Source organism: Taurulus bubalis (assembly GCF_910589615.1).
Source record: "Taurulus bubalis genome assembly, chromosome: 3".
NCBI classification, from domain to species: domain Eukaryota; kingdom Metazoa; phylum Chordata; class Actinopteri; order Perciformes; family Cottidae; genus Taurulus; species Taurulus bubalis.
In genome coordinates, this window is record NC_136591.1 from 42,780,022 (window position 1) to 42,800,341 (window position 20,320).

The 20,320-nt window shown below is 42.5% G+C and overlaps 2 protein-coding genes across 2 annotated transcripts in view; both read left to right on the forward strand.

The window, feature by feature from the left end:
• Positions 1–10,287, forward strand: part of LOC306734537 (uncharacterized protein) — a gene marked incomplete at both ends in the record, with an annotated part of 11,102 nt that extends 815 nt beyond the window's left edge. Inside the window, 6 exons of the mRNA XM_079215894.1 lie at positions 43–138; positions 246–437; positions 8,417–8,512; positions 8,646–8,825; positions 9,037–9,882; positions 9,964–10,287. Coding sequence (XP_079072020.1) covers positions 43–138; positions 246–437; positions 8,417–8,512; positions 8,646–8,825; positions 9,037–9,882; positions 9,964–10,287 — 1,734 coding nt within the window. The remainder of the gene's footprint in view (positions 1–42; positions 139–245; positions 438–8,416; positions 8,513–8,645; positions 8,826–9,036; positions 9,883–9,963) is intronic.
• A 2,394-nt stretch (positions 10,288–12,681) lies between these two features.
• LOC306734538 (lysozyme g-like) lies at positions 12,682–16,565 on the forward strand (the record flags this gene model as incomplete). Its single annotated transcript, XM_079215895.1, has 8 exons — positions 12,682–13,063; positions 13,245–13,289; positions 13,369–13,386; positions 13,871–13,948; positions 14,059–14,143; positions 15,506–15,623; positions 15,702–15,840; positions 16,332–16,565. 8 exons carry the CDS (start codon positions 12,682–12,684, stop codon positions 16,469–16,471), a joined length of 1,005 nt encoding a protein of 334 aa, XP_079072021.1. The 3' UTR covers positions 16,472–16,565.
• Positions 16,566–20,320: the final 3,755 nt, after the last annotated feature.

Below are 20,320 nucleotides of genomic sequence, written 5' to 3' on the forward strand. Positions count from 1 at the left end.
TTCTTCTTCTTCTTCTTCTTCTTCTTCTTCTTGTGTTTTTAGGTTTTGTTGTTTCCCAAAAACCAGTTCTCCAGTCTGTCCTGGTCCACCTTCCAGGTCTTCACCAGGATCTTTGAGCTCGACTTCCAGGGCAACAAGGTTTCTGAGACTGAAACTTAACGTTAAATCAGTGATGAACTTTATGTTCTGTGTGTCATTCTTACATCTTTAGAATTAAAAGCTTTCATGACTTTCGATATCTTTAGATTCTGGAGTTGACCCCCAGCGTTACTCCGATCCTGCCCACCCTTAGTGTTCTCCGACTGGGATCGAACCGCCTGAAGTCCCTCCCCGACGGCTCCTTCTCTGCCTGTCCCGCTCTGACTAAACTCTACCTGGACAACAACGCCATGGACTCTCTGAGCAACCACACCTTCTCTGGACTCAGCAAGCTGGAGGTCAGTGTGTTAGTGTGCATGCTGTGATCGAAGCCTGCTAGCAAGGAAAGACTCATGTGAACATAAAACGATAGGAAATAAGGACGCGTATCATAATGGTATCTTGAAGGGAAATAAGGGCGCACACCATGGAGGTAGCTTGATAGGAAATAAGGACGCATATGGTGAAGGTAGCTTGATAGGAAGTAAGGATGCATACCATGAAGGTAGCTTAATAGGAAGTAAGGATGCATACCATGAAGGTAGCTTGATAAGAAGTAAGGATGCATACCATGAAGGTAGCTTGAGAGGAAGAAAAGACACATACCGTGAAGGTAGCTTGATAGGAAGTAAGGATGCATACCATGAAGGTAGCTTAATAGGAAGTAAGGATGCATACCATGAAGGTAGCTTGACAGGAAGTAAGGATGCATACCATGAAGGTAGCTTGACAGGAAGTAAGGATGCATATGGTGAAGGTAGCTTGATAGGAAGTAAGGATGCATATGGTGAAGGTAGCTTGAAAGGAAGTAAGGATGCATACCATGAAGGTAGCTTAATAGGAAGTAAGGATGCATATGGTGAAGGTAGCTTGATAGGAAGTAAGGATGCATATGGTGAAGGTAGCTTGATAGGAATTAAGGATACATACCATGAAGGTAGCTTGATAGGAAGTAAGGATGCATACCATGAAGGTAGCTTGATAGGAAGTAAGGATGCATATGGTGAAGGTAGCTTGAGAGGAAGAAAAGATGCATACCGTGAAGGTAGCTTGATAGGAAGTAAGGATGCATACCATGAGGGTAGCTTGATAGGAAGTAAGGATGCATACCATGAAGGTAGCTTGATAGGAAGTAAGGATGTATACCATGAAGGTAGCTTGATAGGAAGTAAGGATGCATATGGTGAAGGTAGCTTAATAGGAAGTAAGGATGCATACCATGAAGGTAGCTTGATAGGAAGTAAGAATGTATACCATGAAGGTAGCTTGAAAAGAAGTAAGGACGCAGAACATGAAGGTCGCTTGATAGGAAGTAAGGATGCATACCGTGAAGGTAGCTTGATAGGAAGTAAGGATGCATACCATGAAGGTAGCTTAATAGGAAGTAAGGATGCATATGGTGAAGGTAGCTTGATAGGAAGTAAGGATGCATATGGTGAAGGTAGCTTGATAGGAAGTAAGGATACATATCATGAAGGTAGCTTGATAGGAAGTAAGGATGCATACCATGAAGGTAGCTTGAGAGGAAGAAAAGATGCATACCGTGAAGGTAGCTTGATAGGAAGTAAGGATGCATACCATGAAGGTAGCTTGATAGGAAGTAAGGATGCATACCGTGAAGGTAGCTTGATAGGAAGTAAGGATGCATACCATGAAGGTAGCTTGATAGGAAGTAAGGATGCATACCATGAAGGTAGCTTGATAGGAAGTAAGGATGTATACCATGAAGGTAGCTTGATAGGAAGTAAGGATACATACCGTGAAGGTAGCTTGATAGGAAGTAAGGATACATACCATGAAGGTAGCTTGATAAGAAGTAAGGATGCATACCATGAAGGTAGCTTGAGAGGAAGAAAAGACACATACCGTGAAGGTAGCTTGATAGGAAGTAAGGATGCATACCATGAAGGTAGCTTGATAGGAAGTAAGGATGCATATGGTGAAGGTAGCTTGATAGGAAGTAAGGATGCATACCATGAAGGTAGCTTGATAGGAAGTAAGGATGTATACCATGAAGGTAGCTTGATAGGAAGTAAGGATACATACCGTGAAGGTAGCTTGATAGGAAGTAAGGATACATATCATGAAGGTAGCTTGATAAGAAGTAAGGATGCATACCATGAAGGTAGCTTGAGAGGAAGAAAAGACACATACCGTGAAGGTAGCTTGATAGGAAGTAAGGATGCATACCATGAAGGTAGCTTGATAGGAAGTAAGGATGCATATGGTGAAGGTAGCTTAATAGGAAGTAAGGATGCATACCATGAAGGTAGCTTGATAGGAAGTAAGGATGTATACCATGAAGGTAGCTTGATAGGAAGTAAGGATACATACCGTGAAGGTAGCTTGATAGGAAGTAAGGATACATACCATGAAGGTAGCTTGATAAGAAGTAAGGATGCATACCATGAAGGTAGCTTGATAGGAAGAAAAGACACATACCGTGAAGGTAGCCTGATAGGAAGTAAGGATGCATACCATGAAGGTAGCTTGTTAGGAAGTAAGGATGCATATGGTGGAGGTAGCTTGATAGGAAGTAAGGATGCATACCATGAAGGTAGCTTAATAGGAAGTAAGGATGCATATGGTGAAGGTAGCTTGATAGGAAGTAAGGATGCATATGGTGAAGGTAGCTTGATAGGAAGTAAGGATACATACCATGAAGGTAGCTTGATAGGAAGTAAGGATGCATACCATGAAGGTAGCTTGAGAGGAAGAAAAGATGCATACCGTGAAGGTAGCTTGACAAGAAGTAAGGATGCATACCATTAAGGTAGCTTGATAGGAAGTAAGGATGCATACCATGAAGGTAGCTTGATAGGAAGTAAGGATGCATACCATGAAGGTAGCTTGATAGGAAGTAAGGATGTATACCATGAAGGTAGCTTGATAAGAAGTAAGGACGCAGAACATGAAGGTCGCTTGATAGGAAGTAAGGATGCATACCATGAAGGTAGCTTGATAGGAAGTAAGAATGTATACCATGAAGGTAGCTTGAAAAGAAGTAAGGACGCAGAACATGAAGGTCGCTTGATAGGAAGTAAGGATGCATACCGTGAAGGTAGCTTGATAGGAAGTAAGGATGCATACCATGAAGGTAGCTTAATAGGAAGTAAGGATGCATATGGTGAAGGTAGCTTGATAGGAAGTAAGGATGCATATGGTGAAGGTAGCTTGATAGGAAGTAAGGATGCATATGGTGAAGGTAGCTTGATAGGAATTAAGGATACATACCATGAAGGTAGCTTGATAGGAAGTAAGGATGCATACCATGAAGGTAGCTTGATAGGAAGTAAGGATGCATATGGTGAAGGTAGCTTGAGAGGAAGAAAAGATGCATACCGTGAAGGTAGCTTGATAGGAAGTAAGGATGCATACCATGAGGGTAGCTTGATAGGAAGTAAGGATGCATACCATGAAGGTAGCTTGATAGGAAGTAAGGATGTATACCATGAAGGTAGCTTGATAGGAAGTAAGGATGCATATGGTGAAGGTAGCTTAATAGGAAGTAAGGATGCATACCATGAAGGTAGCTTGATAGGAAGTAAGAATGTATACCATGAAGGTAGCTTGAAAAGAAGTAAGGACGCAGAACATGAAGGTCGCTTGATAGGAAGTAAGGATGCATACCGTGAAGGTAGCTTGATAGGAAGTAAGGATGCATACCATGAAGGTAGCTTAATAGGAAGTAAGGATGCATATGGTGAAGGTAGCTTGATAGGAAGTAAGGATGCATATGGTGAAGGTAGCTTGATAGGAAGTAAGGATACATATCATGAAGGTAGCTTGATAGGAAGTAAGGATGCATACCATGAAGGTAGCTTGAGAGGACGAAAAGATGCATACCGTGAAGGTAGCTTGATAGGAAGTAAGGATGCATACCATGAAGGTAGCTTGATAGGAAGTAAGGATGCATACCCTGAAGGTAGCTTGATAGGAAGTAAGGATGCATACCATGAAGGTAGCTTGATAGGAAGTAAGGATGCATACCATGAAGGTAGCTTGATAGGAAGTAAGGATGTATACCATGAAGGTAGCTTGATAGGAAGTAAGGATACATACCGTGAAGGTAGCTTGATAGGAAGTAAGGATACATACCATGAAGGTAGCTTGAGAGGAAGAAAAGACACATACCGTGAAGGTAGCTTGATAGGAAGTAAGGATGCATACCATGAAGGTAGCTTGATAGGAAGTAAGGATGCATATGGTGAAGGTAGCTTAATAGGAAGTAAGGATGCATACCATGAAGGTAGCTTGATAGGAAGTAAGGATGTATACCATGAAGGTAGCTTGACAGGAAGTAAGGATGCATACCATGAAGGTAGCTTGATAAGAAGTAAGGATGCATACCATGAAGGTAGCTTGACAGGAAGTAAGGATGCATACCGTGAAGGTAGCTTGATAGGAAGTAAGGATGCATACCATGAAGGTAGCTTAATAGGAAGTAAGGATGCATACCATGAAGGTAGCTTGACAGGAAGTAAGGATGCATATGGTGAAGGTAGCTTGATAGGAAGTAAGGATGCATATGGTGAAGGTACCTTGAAAGGAAGTAAGGATGCATACCATGAAGGTAGCTTAATAGGAAGTAAGGATGCATATGGTGAAGGTAGCTTGATAGGAAGTAAGGATGCATATGGTGAAGGTAGCTTGATAGGAATGAAGGATACATACCATGAAGGTAGCTTGATAGGAAGTAAGGATGCATACCATGAAGGTAGCTTGATAGGAAGTAAGGATGCATATGGTGAAGGTAGCTTGAGAGGAAGAAAAGATGCATACCGTGAAGGTAGCTTGATAGGAAGTAAGGATGCATACCATGAAGGTAGCTTGATAGGAAGTAAGGATGCATACCATGAAGGTAGCTTGATAGGAAGTAAGGATGTATACCATGAAGGTAGCTTGATAGGAAGTAAGGATGCATATGGTGAAGGTAGCTTAATAGGAAGTAAGGATGCATACCATGAAGGTAGCTTGATAGGAAGTAAGAATGTATACCATGAAGGTAGCTTGAAAAGAAGTAAGGACGCAGAACATGAAGTCTGCTTGATAGGAAGTAAGGATGCATACCGTGAAGGTAGCTTGATAGGAAGTAAGGATGCATACCATGAAGGTAGCTTAATAGGAAGTAAGGATGCATATGGTGAAGGTAGCTTGATAGGAAGTAAGGATGCATATGGTGAAGGTAGCTTGATAGGAAGTAAGGATACATATCATGAAGGTAGCTTGATAGGAAGTAAGGATGCATACCATGAAGGTCGCTTGATAGGAAGTAAGGATGCATATGGTGAAGGTAGCTTGATAGGAAGTAAGGATGCATACCATGAAGGTAGCTTGATAAGAAGTAAGGATGCATACCATGAAGGTAGCTTGAGAGGAAGAAAAGACACATACCGTGAAGGTAGCTTGATAGGAAGTAAGGATGCATACCATGAAGGTAGCTTAATAGGAAGTAAGGATGCATACCATGAAGGTAGCTTGACAGGAAGTAAGGATGCATACCATGAAGGTAGCTTGACAGGAAGTAAGGATGCATATGGTGAAGGTAGCTTGATAGGAAGTAAGGATGCATATGGTGAAGGTAGCTTGATAGAAAGTAAGGATCCATACAATGAAGGTAGCTTGATAGGAAGTAAGGATGCATATGGTGAAGGTAGCTTGAAAGGAAGTAAGGATGCATACCATGAAGGTAGCTTAATAGGAAGTAAGGATGCATATGGTGAAGGTAGCTTGATAGGAAGTAAGGATGCATATGGTGAAGGTAGCTTGATAGGAATTAAGGATACATACCATGAAGGTAGCTTGATAGGAAGTAAGGACGCAGAACATGAAGGTCGCTTGATAGGAAGTAAGGATGCATACCGTGAAGGTAGCTTGATAGGAAGTAAGGATGCATACCATGAAGGTAGCTTAATAGGAAGTAAGGATGCATATGGTGAAGGTAGCTTGATAGGAAGTAAGGATGCATATGGTGAAGGTAGCTTGATAGGAAGTAAGGATACATACCGTGAAGGTAGCTTGATAGGAAGTAAGGATACATACCATGAAGGTAGCTTGATAAGAAGTAAGGATGCATACCATGAAGGTAGCTTGAGAGGAAGAAAAGACACATACCGTGAAGGTAGCTTGATAGGAAGTAAGGATGCATACCATGAAGGTAGCTTGATAGGAAGTAAGGATGCATATGGTGAAGGTAGCTTAATAGGAAGTAAGGATGCATACCATGAAGGTAGCTTGATAGGAAGTAAGGATGTATACCATGAAGGTAGCTTGATAGGAAGTAAGGATACATACCGTGAAGGTAGCTTGATAGGAAGTAAGGATACATATCATGAAGGTAGCTTGATAAGAAGTAAGGATGCATACCATGAAGGTAGCTTGAGAGGAAGAAAAGACACATACCGTGAAGGTAGCTTGATAGGAAGTAAGGATGCATACCATGAAGGTAGCTTGATAGGAAGTAAGGATGCATATGGTGAAGGTAGCTTAATAGGAAGTAAGGATGCATACCATGAAGGTAGCTTGATAGGAAGTAAGGATGTATACCATGAAGGTAGCTTGATAGGAAGTAAGGATACATACCGTGAAGGTAGCTTGATAGGAAGTAAGGATACATACCATGAAGGTAGCTTGATAAGAAGTAAGGATGCATACCATGAAGGTAGCTTGATAGGAAGAAAAGACACATACCGTGAAGGTAGCCTGATAGGAAGTAAGGATGCATACCATGAAGGTAGCTTGTTAGGAAGTAAGGATGCATATGGTGGAGGTAGCTTGATAGGAAGTAAGGATGCATACCATGAAGGTAGCTTAATAGGAAGTAAGGATGCATGTGGTGAAGGTAGCTTGATAGGAAGTAAGGATGCATATGGTGAAGGTAGCTTGATAGGAAGTAAGGATACATACCATGAAGGTAGCTTGATAGGAAGTAAGGATGCATACCATGAAGGTAGCTTGAGAGGAAGAAAAGATGCATACCGTGAAGGTAGCTTGACAAGAAGTAAGGATGCATACCATTAAGGTAGCTTGATAGGAAGTAAGGATGCATACCATGAAGGTAGCTTGATAGGAAGTAAGGATGCATACCATGAAGGTAGCTTGATAGGAAGTAAGGATGTATACCATGAAGGTAGCTTGATAAGAAGTAAGGACGCAGAACATGAAGGTCGCTTGATAGGAAGTAGGGATGCATACCGTGAAGGTAGCTTGATAGGAAGTAAGGATGCATACCATGAAGGTAGCTTAATAGGAAGTAAGGATGCATATGGTGAAGGTAGCTTGATAGGAAGTAAGGATGCATATGGTGAAGGTAGCTTGATAGGAAGTAAGGATACATATCATGAAGGTAGCTTGATAGGAAGTAAGGATGCATACCATGAAGGTAGCTTGAGAGGAAGAAAAGATGCATACTGTGAAGGTAGCTTGATAGGAAGTAAGGATGCATACCATGAAGGTAGCTTGATAGGAAGTAAGGTTACATACCATGAAGGTCGCTTGATAGGAAGTAAGGATGCATACCATGAAGGTAGCTTGATAGGAAGTAAGGATGTATACCATGAAGGTAGCTTGATAGGAAGTAAGGATACATACCGTGAAGGTAGCTTGATAGGAAGTAAGGATGCATACCATGAAGGTAGCTTGATGGGGAGTAAGGATACATACCATGAAGGTAGCTTGATAGGAAGTAAGGATACATATCATGAAGGTAGCTTGATAAGAAGTAAGAATGCATACCATGAAGGTAGCTTGATAGGAAGTAAGGATACATACCATGAAGGTAGCTTGAGGGGGAGTAAGGATACATATTATGAAGGTAGCTTGATAGGAAGTAAGGATACATACCATGAAGGTAGCTTGATAGGAAGTAAGGATACATATCATGAAGGTAGCTTGATAAGAAGTAAGAATGCATACCATGAAGGTAGCTTAATAGGAAGTAAGGATGCATACCATGAAGGTAGCTTGAGAGGAAGATAGGATGCATACCATGAATGTAGCTAGATAGGAAGTAAGGACGCAGAACATGAAGGTAGCTTGATAGGAAGTAAGGACGCAGAACATGAAGGTAGCTTGATAGGAAGTAAGGACGCAGAACATGAAGGTAGCTTGATAGGAAGTAAGGACGCAGAACATGAAGGTAGCTAGATAGGATGTTAGGAGGTCAAAAAGGTACAATGTTAGGAAGTGGGACACATAGGCTGACGAAGTTGGAAGATGGAGAAACCTGGATACCTTTACCTGAGAACTCTCAGCTCTTAATTGGTCCTCTGCCCTCTAGATCCTGGACTTGTCGTCCAATCGTATCAAGGTGCTCCCCGAGCTCACGCTGCACCCCCTCCCTGCCATCGAGACCATCTACCTGGAGTACAACCAGGTGGGACAACACAGAGCGTTGAACGTATCTTAAAAGTATTTGATTTTACTGTTGGTTGGTAGCGGTTGTTCATCTTCCTGCCTGTAGGGGGCAGGCGTTGTCACGTCTGACACTCGTTTACCTTTCCTTCCAGATCACGGTGATGCCAGATGATTGGTTCAGCCCGAAGGAGGAGGTGCCGTATCTCTTCCTCTCGGCCAATCCCTGGGCCTGCTACTGTTCCCTCAGTTACTTCCATGAATACCTCCACGAATTTGAACTCAACGTCTACGTCCGCGTTGAAAACGTCATTAATAATGACGCTGAAAGTGTGGTGAGTTCCACGAACAGGAAGCAGCGGCGAAAGGGAAGTTTAGACGCCGTCGCCTGTAGACGTGGTGGAACCACACTTTGTACTAGGTAGTACTTCAGATCTCAGAGACGACGGATCGAGGGCAGAAAGCTTGATGTATATTTATGATCTATGCATTGTCATGTGTGGCTTTCTGTGACTTATTCATCTGGTGGTGGCTTTCTGTTCTCAGATCTGTGCGTCTCCTCCGGGGCTGAAGAACCAACCTGTGCAAGGTCTGAATAAAGCTGATCTGTGTCCAACTGCGACAGAATCAGGTTTAACCTCAGACCAACCTGATATGACTACCGCTACTCCAGATACTACTCCTAATCCTACTACTACTACTGCTATTACTACTAATCCTCCTACTCCTGCTCCTGCTCCTACTACTACTCCTACTACTACTCCTACTACTCCTGCTCCTGCTCCTACTACTACTCCTACTCCTACTACTCCTGCTCCTACTACTACTCCTACTACTCCTACTACTCCTACTCCTGCTCTTACTACTACTCCTACTACTCCTACTCCTGCTCTTACTCCTACTCCTACTACTCCTACTCCTGCTCTCACTACTACTCCTACTACTCCTGCTGTCGTAACGTCAACGACACCGAAGCGTTGGGTGGTCACAACGACCGCTGCCACCTTGACCCCTTCGTTGGCGGCGGCAGCGGCCGGCGGTCGGGTCCGAGGTGCCGCGGCGTTCTGCTTCTGGCTTTTCGCAGGAGGCCTCCTGCTGTGCGCGTTGTCGGCGGCGTGCCTTTTGGCGACTCTGGCGAGGACGATCGTCTTGTACCGGAGGGTTTACAGGCCGCTGCGAGCGACGCTGGCGAGGAGGCGAGGAGACGAGGAGGCGGTGAGGCTGCTGACGTACAACAGGGAGGGGGCAGGAGGAGGAGTGATGGCGCTGTATCGCTCTGTGCTGTTCGTCCACCGAGAGGGAGGAGGCGCTATGGAGAAGGGAGGGGGGGGAGGGGAAGGGGAGGGACGACTCCTCGTCACTCTGGAGCCGACAGGAGGAAGAGGAGGAGCGGCGACAGAGGGAGGAGGAGAGGGACGAGGGAGGGAGGAGAAGGGGGTGTACAGGAAGACGCTGTACCGTCTGTCCAGCAAGGAGGAGGAGGTGCAGGGGTGGAGGGATGTGGTGGAGGAGTGCCGCGTCTCCGCAGAAGAGGGAGGGAGGAGGCGAGGAGAGGAGGCGAGTGGAGGAGTCTCCAGAAAGCGCTACAGCGTAATTCTGAGAGAGGAGAGGGAGGAGGCGGGGACAGGGCGGGAGGAGCTGGACTGGGTGGTGGGGGGGTGGGAGGTGAAAAGAGGAGGGGGAGGTGGGGACGAGGGAGAGGGGCCCAGGAGCAGCTTCGGGGAGTGGCTGGCGCACTACTTACCCAGCATGCCCTGGGGTGTGACCACGCCTCCTGAAAGCGAGGCCGCTCTGTGATGTCATCATGTGAGGATCAGGTGACCTCCAAAAGAAGCGTGATTCACTTCCTGTCTTCACGTGATTCACTTCCTGTCTTCACGTGATTCACTTCCTGTCTTCACGTGATTCACTTCCTGTCTTCACGTAATTCACTTTCTGTCTTCACACGATTCACTTCCTGTCTTCACACGATTCACTTCCTGTCTTCACGTGATTCACTTCCTGTCTTCACGTGATTCACTTCCTGTCTTCACACGATTCACTTCCTGTCTTCACGTGATTCACTTCCTGTCACAGACGGATGAAGGTCAACATCAAACATAAAGAACTATAACTCCCGTGAAATGGGTTCTTGTACCAGTTTGTAACGTTTTGTGTTTTAATAACTTATAATCCTGTTTATTAAACATTCCTTAAATCTCTTCACTGTTTCCTGTTGATTCTTCTTCTCCTTCCACAGAAGAATAAAGAAAGTTTTCTCTTTTCATGTCCGTCATGAACATCTATTTTCTGAGTTCGTGTCTTTGTTTTTGTGTCTTTGTGATTGAGTTTGTGTCTTTGTTTTTGTGTCTTTGTGATTGAGTTTGTGTCTTTGTTTTTGTGTCTTTGTGATTGAGTTTGTGTCTTTGTTTTTGTGTCTTTGTGATTGAGTTTGTGTCTTTGTTTTTGTGTCTTTGTGATTGAGTTTGTGTCTTTGTTTTTGTGTCTTTGTGATTGAGTTTGTGTCTTTGTTTTTGTGTCTTTGTGATTGGGTTTGTTTGTTTATGGTTGTTTTGTGTCTTTGTGGTTGTTTTGTGTCTTTGTGGCTGTTGTTGTGTCTTTGTGGTTGTTTTGTGTCTTTGTGACTGTTGTTGTGTCTTTGTGGTTGTTTTGTGTCTTTGTGACTGTTGTTGTGTCTTTGTGTTTGTGTCTTTGTTTTTGTGTTTGTTGTGTCTCTTTGTGGTTATCTTTGTGTCTTTGTGACTGTTGTTGTGTCTTTGTTTTTGTGTCTTTGTGATTGAGTTTGTGTCTTTGTTTTTGTGTTTGTTTGTTTATGGTTGTTTTGTGTCTTTGTGGTTGTTTTGTGTCTTTGTGGCTGTTATTGTGTATTTGTGTTTGTTGTGTCTCTTTGTGGTTGTCTTTGTGTCTTTGTGACTGTTGTTGTGTCTTTGTGTTTTTTTGTGTCTTTGTGACTGTTATTGTGTATTTGTGGTTGTTTTGTGTCTTTGTTTTTGTGTTTGTTGTGTCTCTTTGTGGTTGTCTTTGTGTCTTTGTGACTGTTGTGTCTTTGTGACTGTTGTTGTGTCTTTGTGGTTGTTTTGTGTCTTTGTGGTTGTTGTTGTTGTGTCTTTGTGGTTGTTTTGTGTCTTTGTTTTTGTGTTTGTTGTGTCTCTTTGTGGTTGTCTTTGTGTCTTTGTGACTGTTGTTGTGTCTTTGTGGCTGTTGTTGTGTCTTTGTGGTTGTTTTGTGTCTTTGTGACTGTTGTTGTGTATTTGTGGTTGTTTTGTGTCTTTGGGTTTGTTGTGTCTCTTTATGGTTGTTTTTGTGTCTTTGTGACTGTTGTTGTGTCTTTGTGACTGTTGTTGTGTCTTTGTGGCTGTTGTTGTGTATTTGTGGTTGTTTTGTGTCTTTGTGTTTTGTGTCTTTGCTTTTGTGTATGTTGTGTCTCTTTGTGGTTGTTTTTGTGTCTTTGTGACTGTTGTTGTGTCTTTGTGGTTGTTTTGTTTCTTTGTGTTTGTGTCTTTGTTTTTGTGTTTGTTGTGTCTCTTTGTGGTTGTGCAAAGGATTGTGGGTCCGAAGGAATGTCCGGCTTCATAGTGCAGAAGCCGACCGGAAGCTGCACATCCTGTAGGAAACCTCGCCCCACAAAGCGGAAAAGGTTGCGCATGCTCCGAAGCTTCTTTCCGGTCCGGTTCCTCAACAGAATCGTTCCAGATGAGCTGGTTCTGATCAGAATCCTTCTTCTCTGAGCATGAAGCTGACCGGATTCTTCTTCTGTGGTTGTTTATTCAGCAGCGTCGGTCCACCTGCAGCAGGTCAGTGACATCCAGAAGAACTTAGTCAAACAACTTCTCTCGTTCTCTGAATTTATTTTCCTTGATCAAAAGTAAAGTAACAAATGCTACAGTCTTGATAGCAGGGAGTCGTCCAGTCAACACGCAGGTCGGCTCTTTAATACACGGTTCTCCGTCATGAACATCTAACATTTCTATTGGCTCTAACTTGGCTAAGAGGAGGAGAATCGTGTTCTCATCTTTTCTCACAAGGCTGGAACGCAACGACCAGTCTGCTTCTCTAATGTCAACATACTGATGAACAGGTGTGAGTGTTGTGGTGCAGAGCGTGGAACCTTGTGGAACCTTGTGGAACCTTGAGGAACCTTGAGGGTTCGGTCAGACGGCGGAGGGTTTCGACCTGCGCGCCCGGAGCGACATGACCTCGTTCCAGTTCAACAGCTTGTTGCTGGACATCTCAAACCAGCTGAGCCCGAAGCAGCTGGACGACATGAAGTTCCTGTGCCGAGAACTGGTCGGGAAAAGGGATCTGGAGACCATCACAAGCGGGACGCAGCTGTTCCAGCGGCTGACGGAGCGAGGCCAGCTGGGCGCCGACAAGACGGAGCGCCTGTCCGGGTTCCTCAGAGACATCCACCGGCAAGACCTCTCGGAGAAGTTGGACAACTTCGAGAGTGGCGCCGGAGTCAGCGACGGCCAGCCGGATGCCGCCGATGAAGAGCACGCCGTCGCCGCCGTGCTCTTCATCGTTTCGCTGCGGAAGATCGAGAAGCTGCGATCTGTGACGCAACGTCTGGCAGGTCGGCCTGGAGCTAGCTGTTAGCTGTTAACTGTTAGCCGATAGTTGAAGCAGTTATCATTTAGCTGTTGGTAGTTAACTGTTAGCAGTTAGTAGTTAGCTGGTAGTTGAAGCAGGTACCTGTTAGCATGTAGCATGTAGCTGTTAGCATGTTAGCTGGGTGACTTCCTGTCTGTTTTCAGCGTTCTGCGTGGCGATGACCTCGAGGGCCGAAGAGGGACCAACCGGTGAGTCAAGGAGATGTTCTAAATGTCTTCAGACGAAGACGTGCTCATGTTTCACTCATGTTCATGTCATCACTCTCAGAGCGACCTCTACTTCAAGGTGAGTCAACCTGAAGATCTGTTTGTGTGTATCAGGTAATCGGAGAGAAACAGGTGAGTTCACTTTTCTGATTTCCTCATGAAGTTTGGTGAAGAGAAGCTAAATCCTCGAGTTCCAGTCAGTTCTCCTGACTGAGTGAGACCGTGATGGTCAGGTGAGAGGGTGATGGACAAGTGAGAGGGTGATGGACAGGTGATGGACAGGTGAGAGGGTGATGGTCAGGTGAGAGGGTGATGGTCAGGTGATGGACAGGTGATGGTCACGTGATGGACAGGTGAGAGGGTGATGGACAGGTGATGGACAGGTGAGAGGGTGATGGATAGGTGATGGACAGGTGAGAGGGTGATGGACAGGTGAGAGGGTGATGGACAGGTGATGGACAGGTGAGAGGGTGATGGACAGGTGAGAGGGTGATGGTCAGGTGAGAGGGTGATAGACAGGTGATGGACAGGTGATGGTCAGGTGTGTCCTGTGTGTGTTTCAGAGTACGGAGACATAAGCAGAGTGGAAACGAACGGAGCCTCTGAAGTCGGAGCCAGAACCAACGGGCTGGACGTCACAGGTCCGTTCATTAGGAGCTCCTCCCCCAGGACAGGGTTACCATGGAGACATGAGGTGACATTATGGTCTGGAATGGAGTACCACAGATGGAGTCTGCTGTGTCTGTTTCAGGAGTGGAAGCGTCCTATAGGCTGGCAAAGAGTGACCTGATGGCGATGGACCGCTACAGAAAGATGATCATCAACGTGGGGAACTCGTACGTAGCCACAGAACCAGATCGTGTTTGAGTCACTTTGTGGTTGTTTTGCGTCTCTTTGTGGTTGTTTTGTGTCTCTTTGTAGTTACTTTGTGTCTCTTTATGTCTCTTTGTGGTTGTTTTGTGTCTCTTTGTGGTTGTTTTGTGTCTCTTTGTGTGTCTTTGTGTCTCTTTGTGTTTGTTTTGTGTCTCTTTGTGTCTCTTTGTGGTTGTTTTGTATCTCTTTGTGTCTCTTTGTGTCTCTTTGTGGTTGTTTTGTGTCTCTTTGTAGTTAATTTGTGTCTCTTTGTGGTTGTTTTGCGTCTCTTTGTAGTTACTTTGTGTCTCTTTGTGGTTATTTTGTGTCTCTTTGTGGTTACTTTGTGTCTCTTTGTGGTTGTTTTGCATCTCTTTGTAGTTACTTTGTGTCTCTTTGTGGTTGTTTTGTGTCTCTTTGTAGCTACTTTATGTCTCTTTGTGGTTGTTTTGCCTCTTTGTATTTACTTTGCGTCTCTTTGTGGTTGTTTTGCCTCTTTGTATTTACTTTGCGTCTCTTTGTGGTTGTTTTGCGTCTCTTTGTGGTTGTTTTGTATCTCTTTGTGGTTGTTTTGTGTCTCTTTGTAGTTACTTTGTGTCTCTTTGTGGTTGTTTTGCCTCTTTGTATTTACTTTGCGTCTCTTTGTGGTTGTTTTGCCTCTTTGTATTTACTTTGCGTCTCTTTGTGGTTGTTTTGCGTCTCTTTGTAGTTACTTTGTGTCTCTTTGTATTTACTTTGCGTCTCTTTGTGGTTGTTTTGCGTCTCTTTGTGGTTGTTTTGCGTCTCTTTGTGGTTGTTTTGTGTCTCTTTGTAGTTACTTTGTGTCTCTTTGTAGTTACTTTGTGTCTCTTTGTGGTTGTTTTGCGTCTTTGTGGTTACTTTGTGTCTCGTTGTAGTTGTTTTGTGTGTCTTTGTAGTTACTTTGTGTCTCTTTGTGATTACTTTGTGTCTCTTTATGGTTACTTTGTGTCTCTTTGTGGTTGTTTTGTGTCTTTGTGGTTACTTTGTGTCTCGTTGTAGTTGTTTTGTGTCTCTTTGTAATTACTTTGTGTCTCTTTGTGATTACTTTGTGTCTCTTTGTGGTTGTTTTGTCTCTTTGTGGTTGTTTTATTTCTCTTTCATTCTGCAGGTAAACAGAACCCTGCTTCTGTTGGTTGAAAACCTGCAGCTGAACTTGTATATTTGTCTGTATTATTATTATTATTATTATTATTATTATTATTATTATTATTATTATTATTAAATACTGGAGTTTTAAAGTATCACATCTCATGAAAGTAAACTATGGAGGACGGTTTAAGATGCAGGTTCTGCGCTCTATATTAAATATGAATTAATTCCTGCAGCCTTCGCGTCGCCCCCGCTCTGATCGCTGCCATCATCTCCAGACAGTCTCGGGCTGGAAGCGCTCTGAGCGTCGACGGCTACGGAATGTACGACCGCAACTCCTTCGGCCTCATGCAGGTCTGTGTGTGTTTGTAGAGGTCGTGTCCTCCATCCTGACATGAGGAAACATGGAGGTTCTGTGTTGCTCTGCTGCAGATCAATGGGCACTACCACGTGGTGAAAGGAGAGCCGTTCAGCAGAGAGCACGTGGACTACGGAGTCACCTTCCTGATCCAGCTCATCAAGACCATTAAGAGGGCCAAGCCGGGCTGGAACCAAGAGCAGCAGCTGAAAGGTACACCAGCAAATATTATTAAAAAACTATTTTAACTGAGCTGAAATCATTATTAACTGATTAGTGGTTCCAGCATTTTAGTGTTGAATATTCTAATATGTTATTCAAATTTTGTTATATTTTAAATACGTGAAATCAGAAAACTGATGGTATTTTCTGACGTTTCTTTTAAAACAACCAAATAATCTGGACATTTAATTAATGTCATAAAATAAATAATTACATTTTGAGAACTGTGAGAGATTCTGATTTTTTATACACGTCTAATGTCTGTACAGCAGCTTGTTAGCTTAGCATAACGACTGGAAACAGAGGGAAACAGCTAGCTTAGCTTAGCATAAAGACAACATGCAGCTGGTAATGGCAGGGAACTGTTCCTTTAAGTCCTGCGTGGGGTTTGTGCCTGAAGTTCTAGAACGGTGAACCCTCTGTTGTTGTTGTTGTTGTTGTTGTTGTTGTTGTTGTTGTTAGCTTCCCCGTCTGTGTTTCAGGAGCGCTGGCTTGCTACGTCTCCGGCGAGGGCCGAGTCCTCCCGCTGACCTACGATCAGCTGGACAGCGTGACGCGGCTCGGAGACTTCACCAACGACGTGGTCGCCCGAGCGCACTGGTTCTCCGACCACGGCTTCTGAGGCCTCACTTCCTCCTTCTTATCACTTCCTCCTCCTCCTCATCACTTCCTCCTCCTCATCACTTCCTCCTCCTGATCACTTCCACCTCCTCCTCATCACCTCCTCCTCCTTCTCATCACTTCCTCCTCCTCCTCATCACTTCCTCCTCCTTCTCATCACTTCCTCCTCATCACTTCCTCCTCCTCATCACTTCCTCCTCATCACTTCCTCCTCCTCTTCATCACTTCCTCCTCCTCATCACTTCCTCCTCCTCCTCATCACTTCCTCCTCCTTCTCATCACTTCCTCCTCCTCCTCATCACTTCCTCCTCCTCATCACTTCCTCCTCCTCCTCATCACTTCCTCCTCCTCCTCATCACTTTCTCCTCCTTATCATCACTTCCTCCTCCTTCTCATCACTTCCTCCTCCTCCTCATCACTTCCTCCTCCTCCTCATCACTTCCTCCTCATCACTTCCTCCTCCTCTTCATCACTTCCTCCTCCTCATCACTTCCTCCTCCTCCTCATCACTTCCTCCTCCTTCTCATCACTTCCTCCTCCTCCTCATCACTTCCTCCTCCTCCTCATCACTTCCTCCTCTTCCTCATCACTTCCTCCTCTTCCTCATCACTTCCTTCTCCTCCTCATCACTTCCTCCTCTTCCTAATCACTTCCTTCTCCTCCTCATCACTTCCTCCTCTTCCTCATCACTTCCTGTCCCTCAGACAGTTATCCGCCGTTACGAGGAGCTGCTCTTCATTTCACAGTATTTAGCATTTTAAAAGAAGTATTTTAAAGTAATCGAAGAGGTTTTACGGCCACTGATGTGTTTTTATCCTTGTCTTCATGACAATGAGCTGCTGAGTGAAGCGTCGAACGTTCATTTATTTTCTCTTAATCGATCGATTTGTCTTTAAAATGTCAGAAAACGGTGAAGAATGTAGTTTTCAGATGTTTTGTTTCGGCAGATAATTTTAAGATGGATGAAAATGTTATTGTTGTAATAATGTATTAGTCATGAGCTGATCGGAGATGAATAATCGCTTCTCAAAGGGAAACGTTTGTTTTGGTTAAATAATAAAGATGATCGTTTATTTTAGCTTCAGACAACACATGAACAGAGATCAATATATATATTTAATTCTATATAAAGAATATTGGCGCAATTTTGTGTGGTTTATTACATTTCAAAGTGTTGAATAAAACATTTGTTTCTACATTTCTGAACTAAAGTTGATATGTTTAGTGTGTCAGTTATCGTAGTAACTCCTGTTCTATGAAGCAGAACCGTTTGTAGGTCCCTGATGGAGAAACATTGCTGTTACAGTGTAAATGTAAAATGTTCTGTAAATGTTCATCTCATCGCTGTTAAACGTTTGAATAAAGTAACTGACGTCATGAAGGAGTCTGTGTTTCACCAACTGGTTTGAACTGGTTTCACCTGTGATCACCACAGACTGGCTGGAAGAAGTGAATGTAGGTAATAAAACGTCACCCACTGGTTTGTGAATTCTGGCTGCTGCCATCTTGGCTTTGGACTTCCAGCATCTTCTTTTTGATTGGTCGCCATCTTGGTTTTGGACCTCTGCCATCTTGTTTTATAACGGCCGCCATCTTGGTTTTGGACTTCCAGCATCTTGTTTTATAACGGTCGCCATCTTGGTTTTGGACTTCGAGCATCTTGTTTTATAACGGTCGCCATCTCGGTTTTGGATCTCTAGCATCTTGTTTTTGAACGGTCGCCATCTTGTTTTTTGTATAATTTTATTTGGAGGATAACTTTACTATTATTATTGAAGTACTCCGGACCATCAGTTCATAATTAATGGGACACTAGATAATACCATTTTTTTTTGTAAAAAGATAAAATCCTTTAATAGGTGATTGAAAGATGATATTATGTATCACGTTTGATTGAGTGATGAAGAAGAGAAGGAGGTGGAGTTTGGACCCTGCGAGAGGATCCAGGCCTCCCTCCTCAGTTTGGTCCAAGATGGCTGACTGCAGTCCTCCTCGAAGAAGCAGCGCTCCACCATGATCTGCGGGACAGACAGGACACGTCTACAGGCATATTACAGGTCTACAGGTCAAAGTAAGACATTAAAGACGCGTACAGGACGTCCTCGATGACACACACACACACACACACACACACACGGGTTTTAGATACTTGAACACACACCTTTGTGAGGACATTTTGAAGCGTGGAAAACATTTTTCAGAAGGACGAAGAAGTGACAACACTGTATGAAGTTTTAGTAATTCAGGACATTCTTGGAAAGTACCCTCTGGAAAGTGAGGACTTTTCTTGAAAATTTACATTTTTTTTACAGATTTTTTTTTTTTTAAATTAAAGACTTTTAGGACATTTTTGTGCATTTTTAGGAAATTGAGGACAATTTAGGAAAGAAAAGATATTTTGAGGAAGTGAGGACATTTGTCCCCAGAAAAGGGAACATTTGGTAAATCTGCGGTCTTATCTATCAGCAAAAAAGGTTAAACTATATACGACCAATTAATCAATTAACTAATTGTTATTAATGGATTACAGTGTATGATATGGGTCCTGGGTGTATATGTCTAAGGCTTTTATTGTGAAGGATAAAACAAAAGGTGGAGTGTGAAAAGTGGTGGTTGCGGTCTGCAGACTACGGAGCCCTGTGTTATTGTATTACTACTAGTGTTGTTATTGTTTTACTACTAGTGTTGTTATTGTATTACTACTAGTGTTGTTATTGTTTTACTACTAGTGTTGTTATTGTATTACTATTAGTGTTGTTATTGTTTTACTATTAGTGTTGTTATTGTATTACTACTAGTGTTGTTATTGTATTACTACTAGTGTTGTTATTGTATTACTACTAGTGTTGTTATTGTTTTACTACTAGTGTTATTATTGTATTACTACTAGTGTTGTTATTGTTTTACTACTAGTGTTGTTATTGTATTACTACTAGTGTTGTTATTGTATTACTACTAGTGTTGTTATTGTATTACTATTAGTGTTGTTATTGTTTTACTATTAGTGTTGTTATTGTATTACTACTAGTGTTGTTATTGTATTACTACTAGTGTTGTTATTGTTTTACTATTAGTGTTGTTATTGTATTACTACTAGTGTTGTTATTGTTTTACTATTAGTGTTGTTATTGTTTTACTATTAGTGTTGTTATTGTATTACTACTAGTGTTGTTATTGTATTACTATTAGTGTTGTTATTGTTTTACTATTAGTGTTGTTATTGTATTACTACTAGTGTTGTTATTGTATTACTACTAGTGTTGTTATTGTTTTACTATTAGTGTTGTTATTGTATTACTACTAGTGTTGTTATTGTATTACTACTAGTGTTGTTATTGTATTACTATTAGTGTTGTTATTGTTTTACTATTAGTGTTGTTATTGTATTACTACTAGTGTTGTTATTGTATTACTACTAGTGTTGTTATTGTTTTACTATTAGTGTTGTTATTGTATTACTATTAGTGTTGTTATTGTTTTACTATTAGTGTTGTTATTGTATTACTACTAGTGTTGTTATTGTATTACTACTAGTGTTGTTATTGTTTTACTATTAGTGTTGTTATTGTATTACTACTAGTGTTGTTATTGTATTACTACTAGTGTTGTTATTGTATTACTATTAGTGTTGTTATTGTTTTACTATTAGTGTTGTTATTGTTTTACTATTAGTGTTGTTATTGTATTACTACTAGTGTTGTTATTGTATTACTACTAGTGTTGTTATTGTTTTACTATTAGTGTTGTTATTGTATTACTACTAGTGTTGTTATTGTATTACTACTAGTGTTGTTATTGTATTACTACTAGTGTTGTTATTGTATTACTGAGTGTTGTTATTGTATTACTA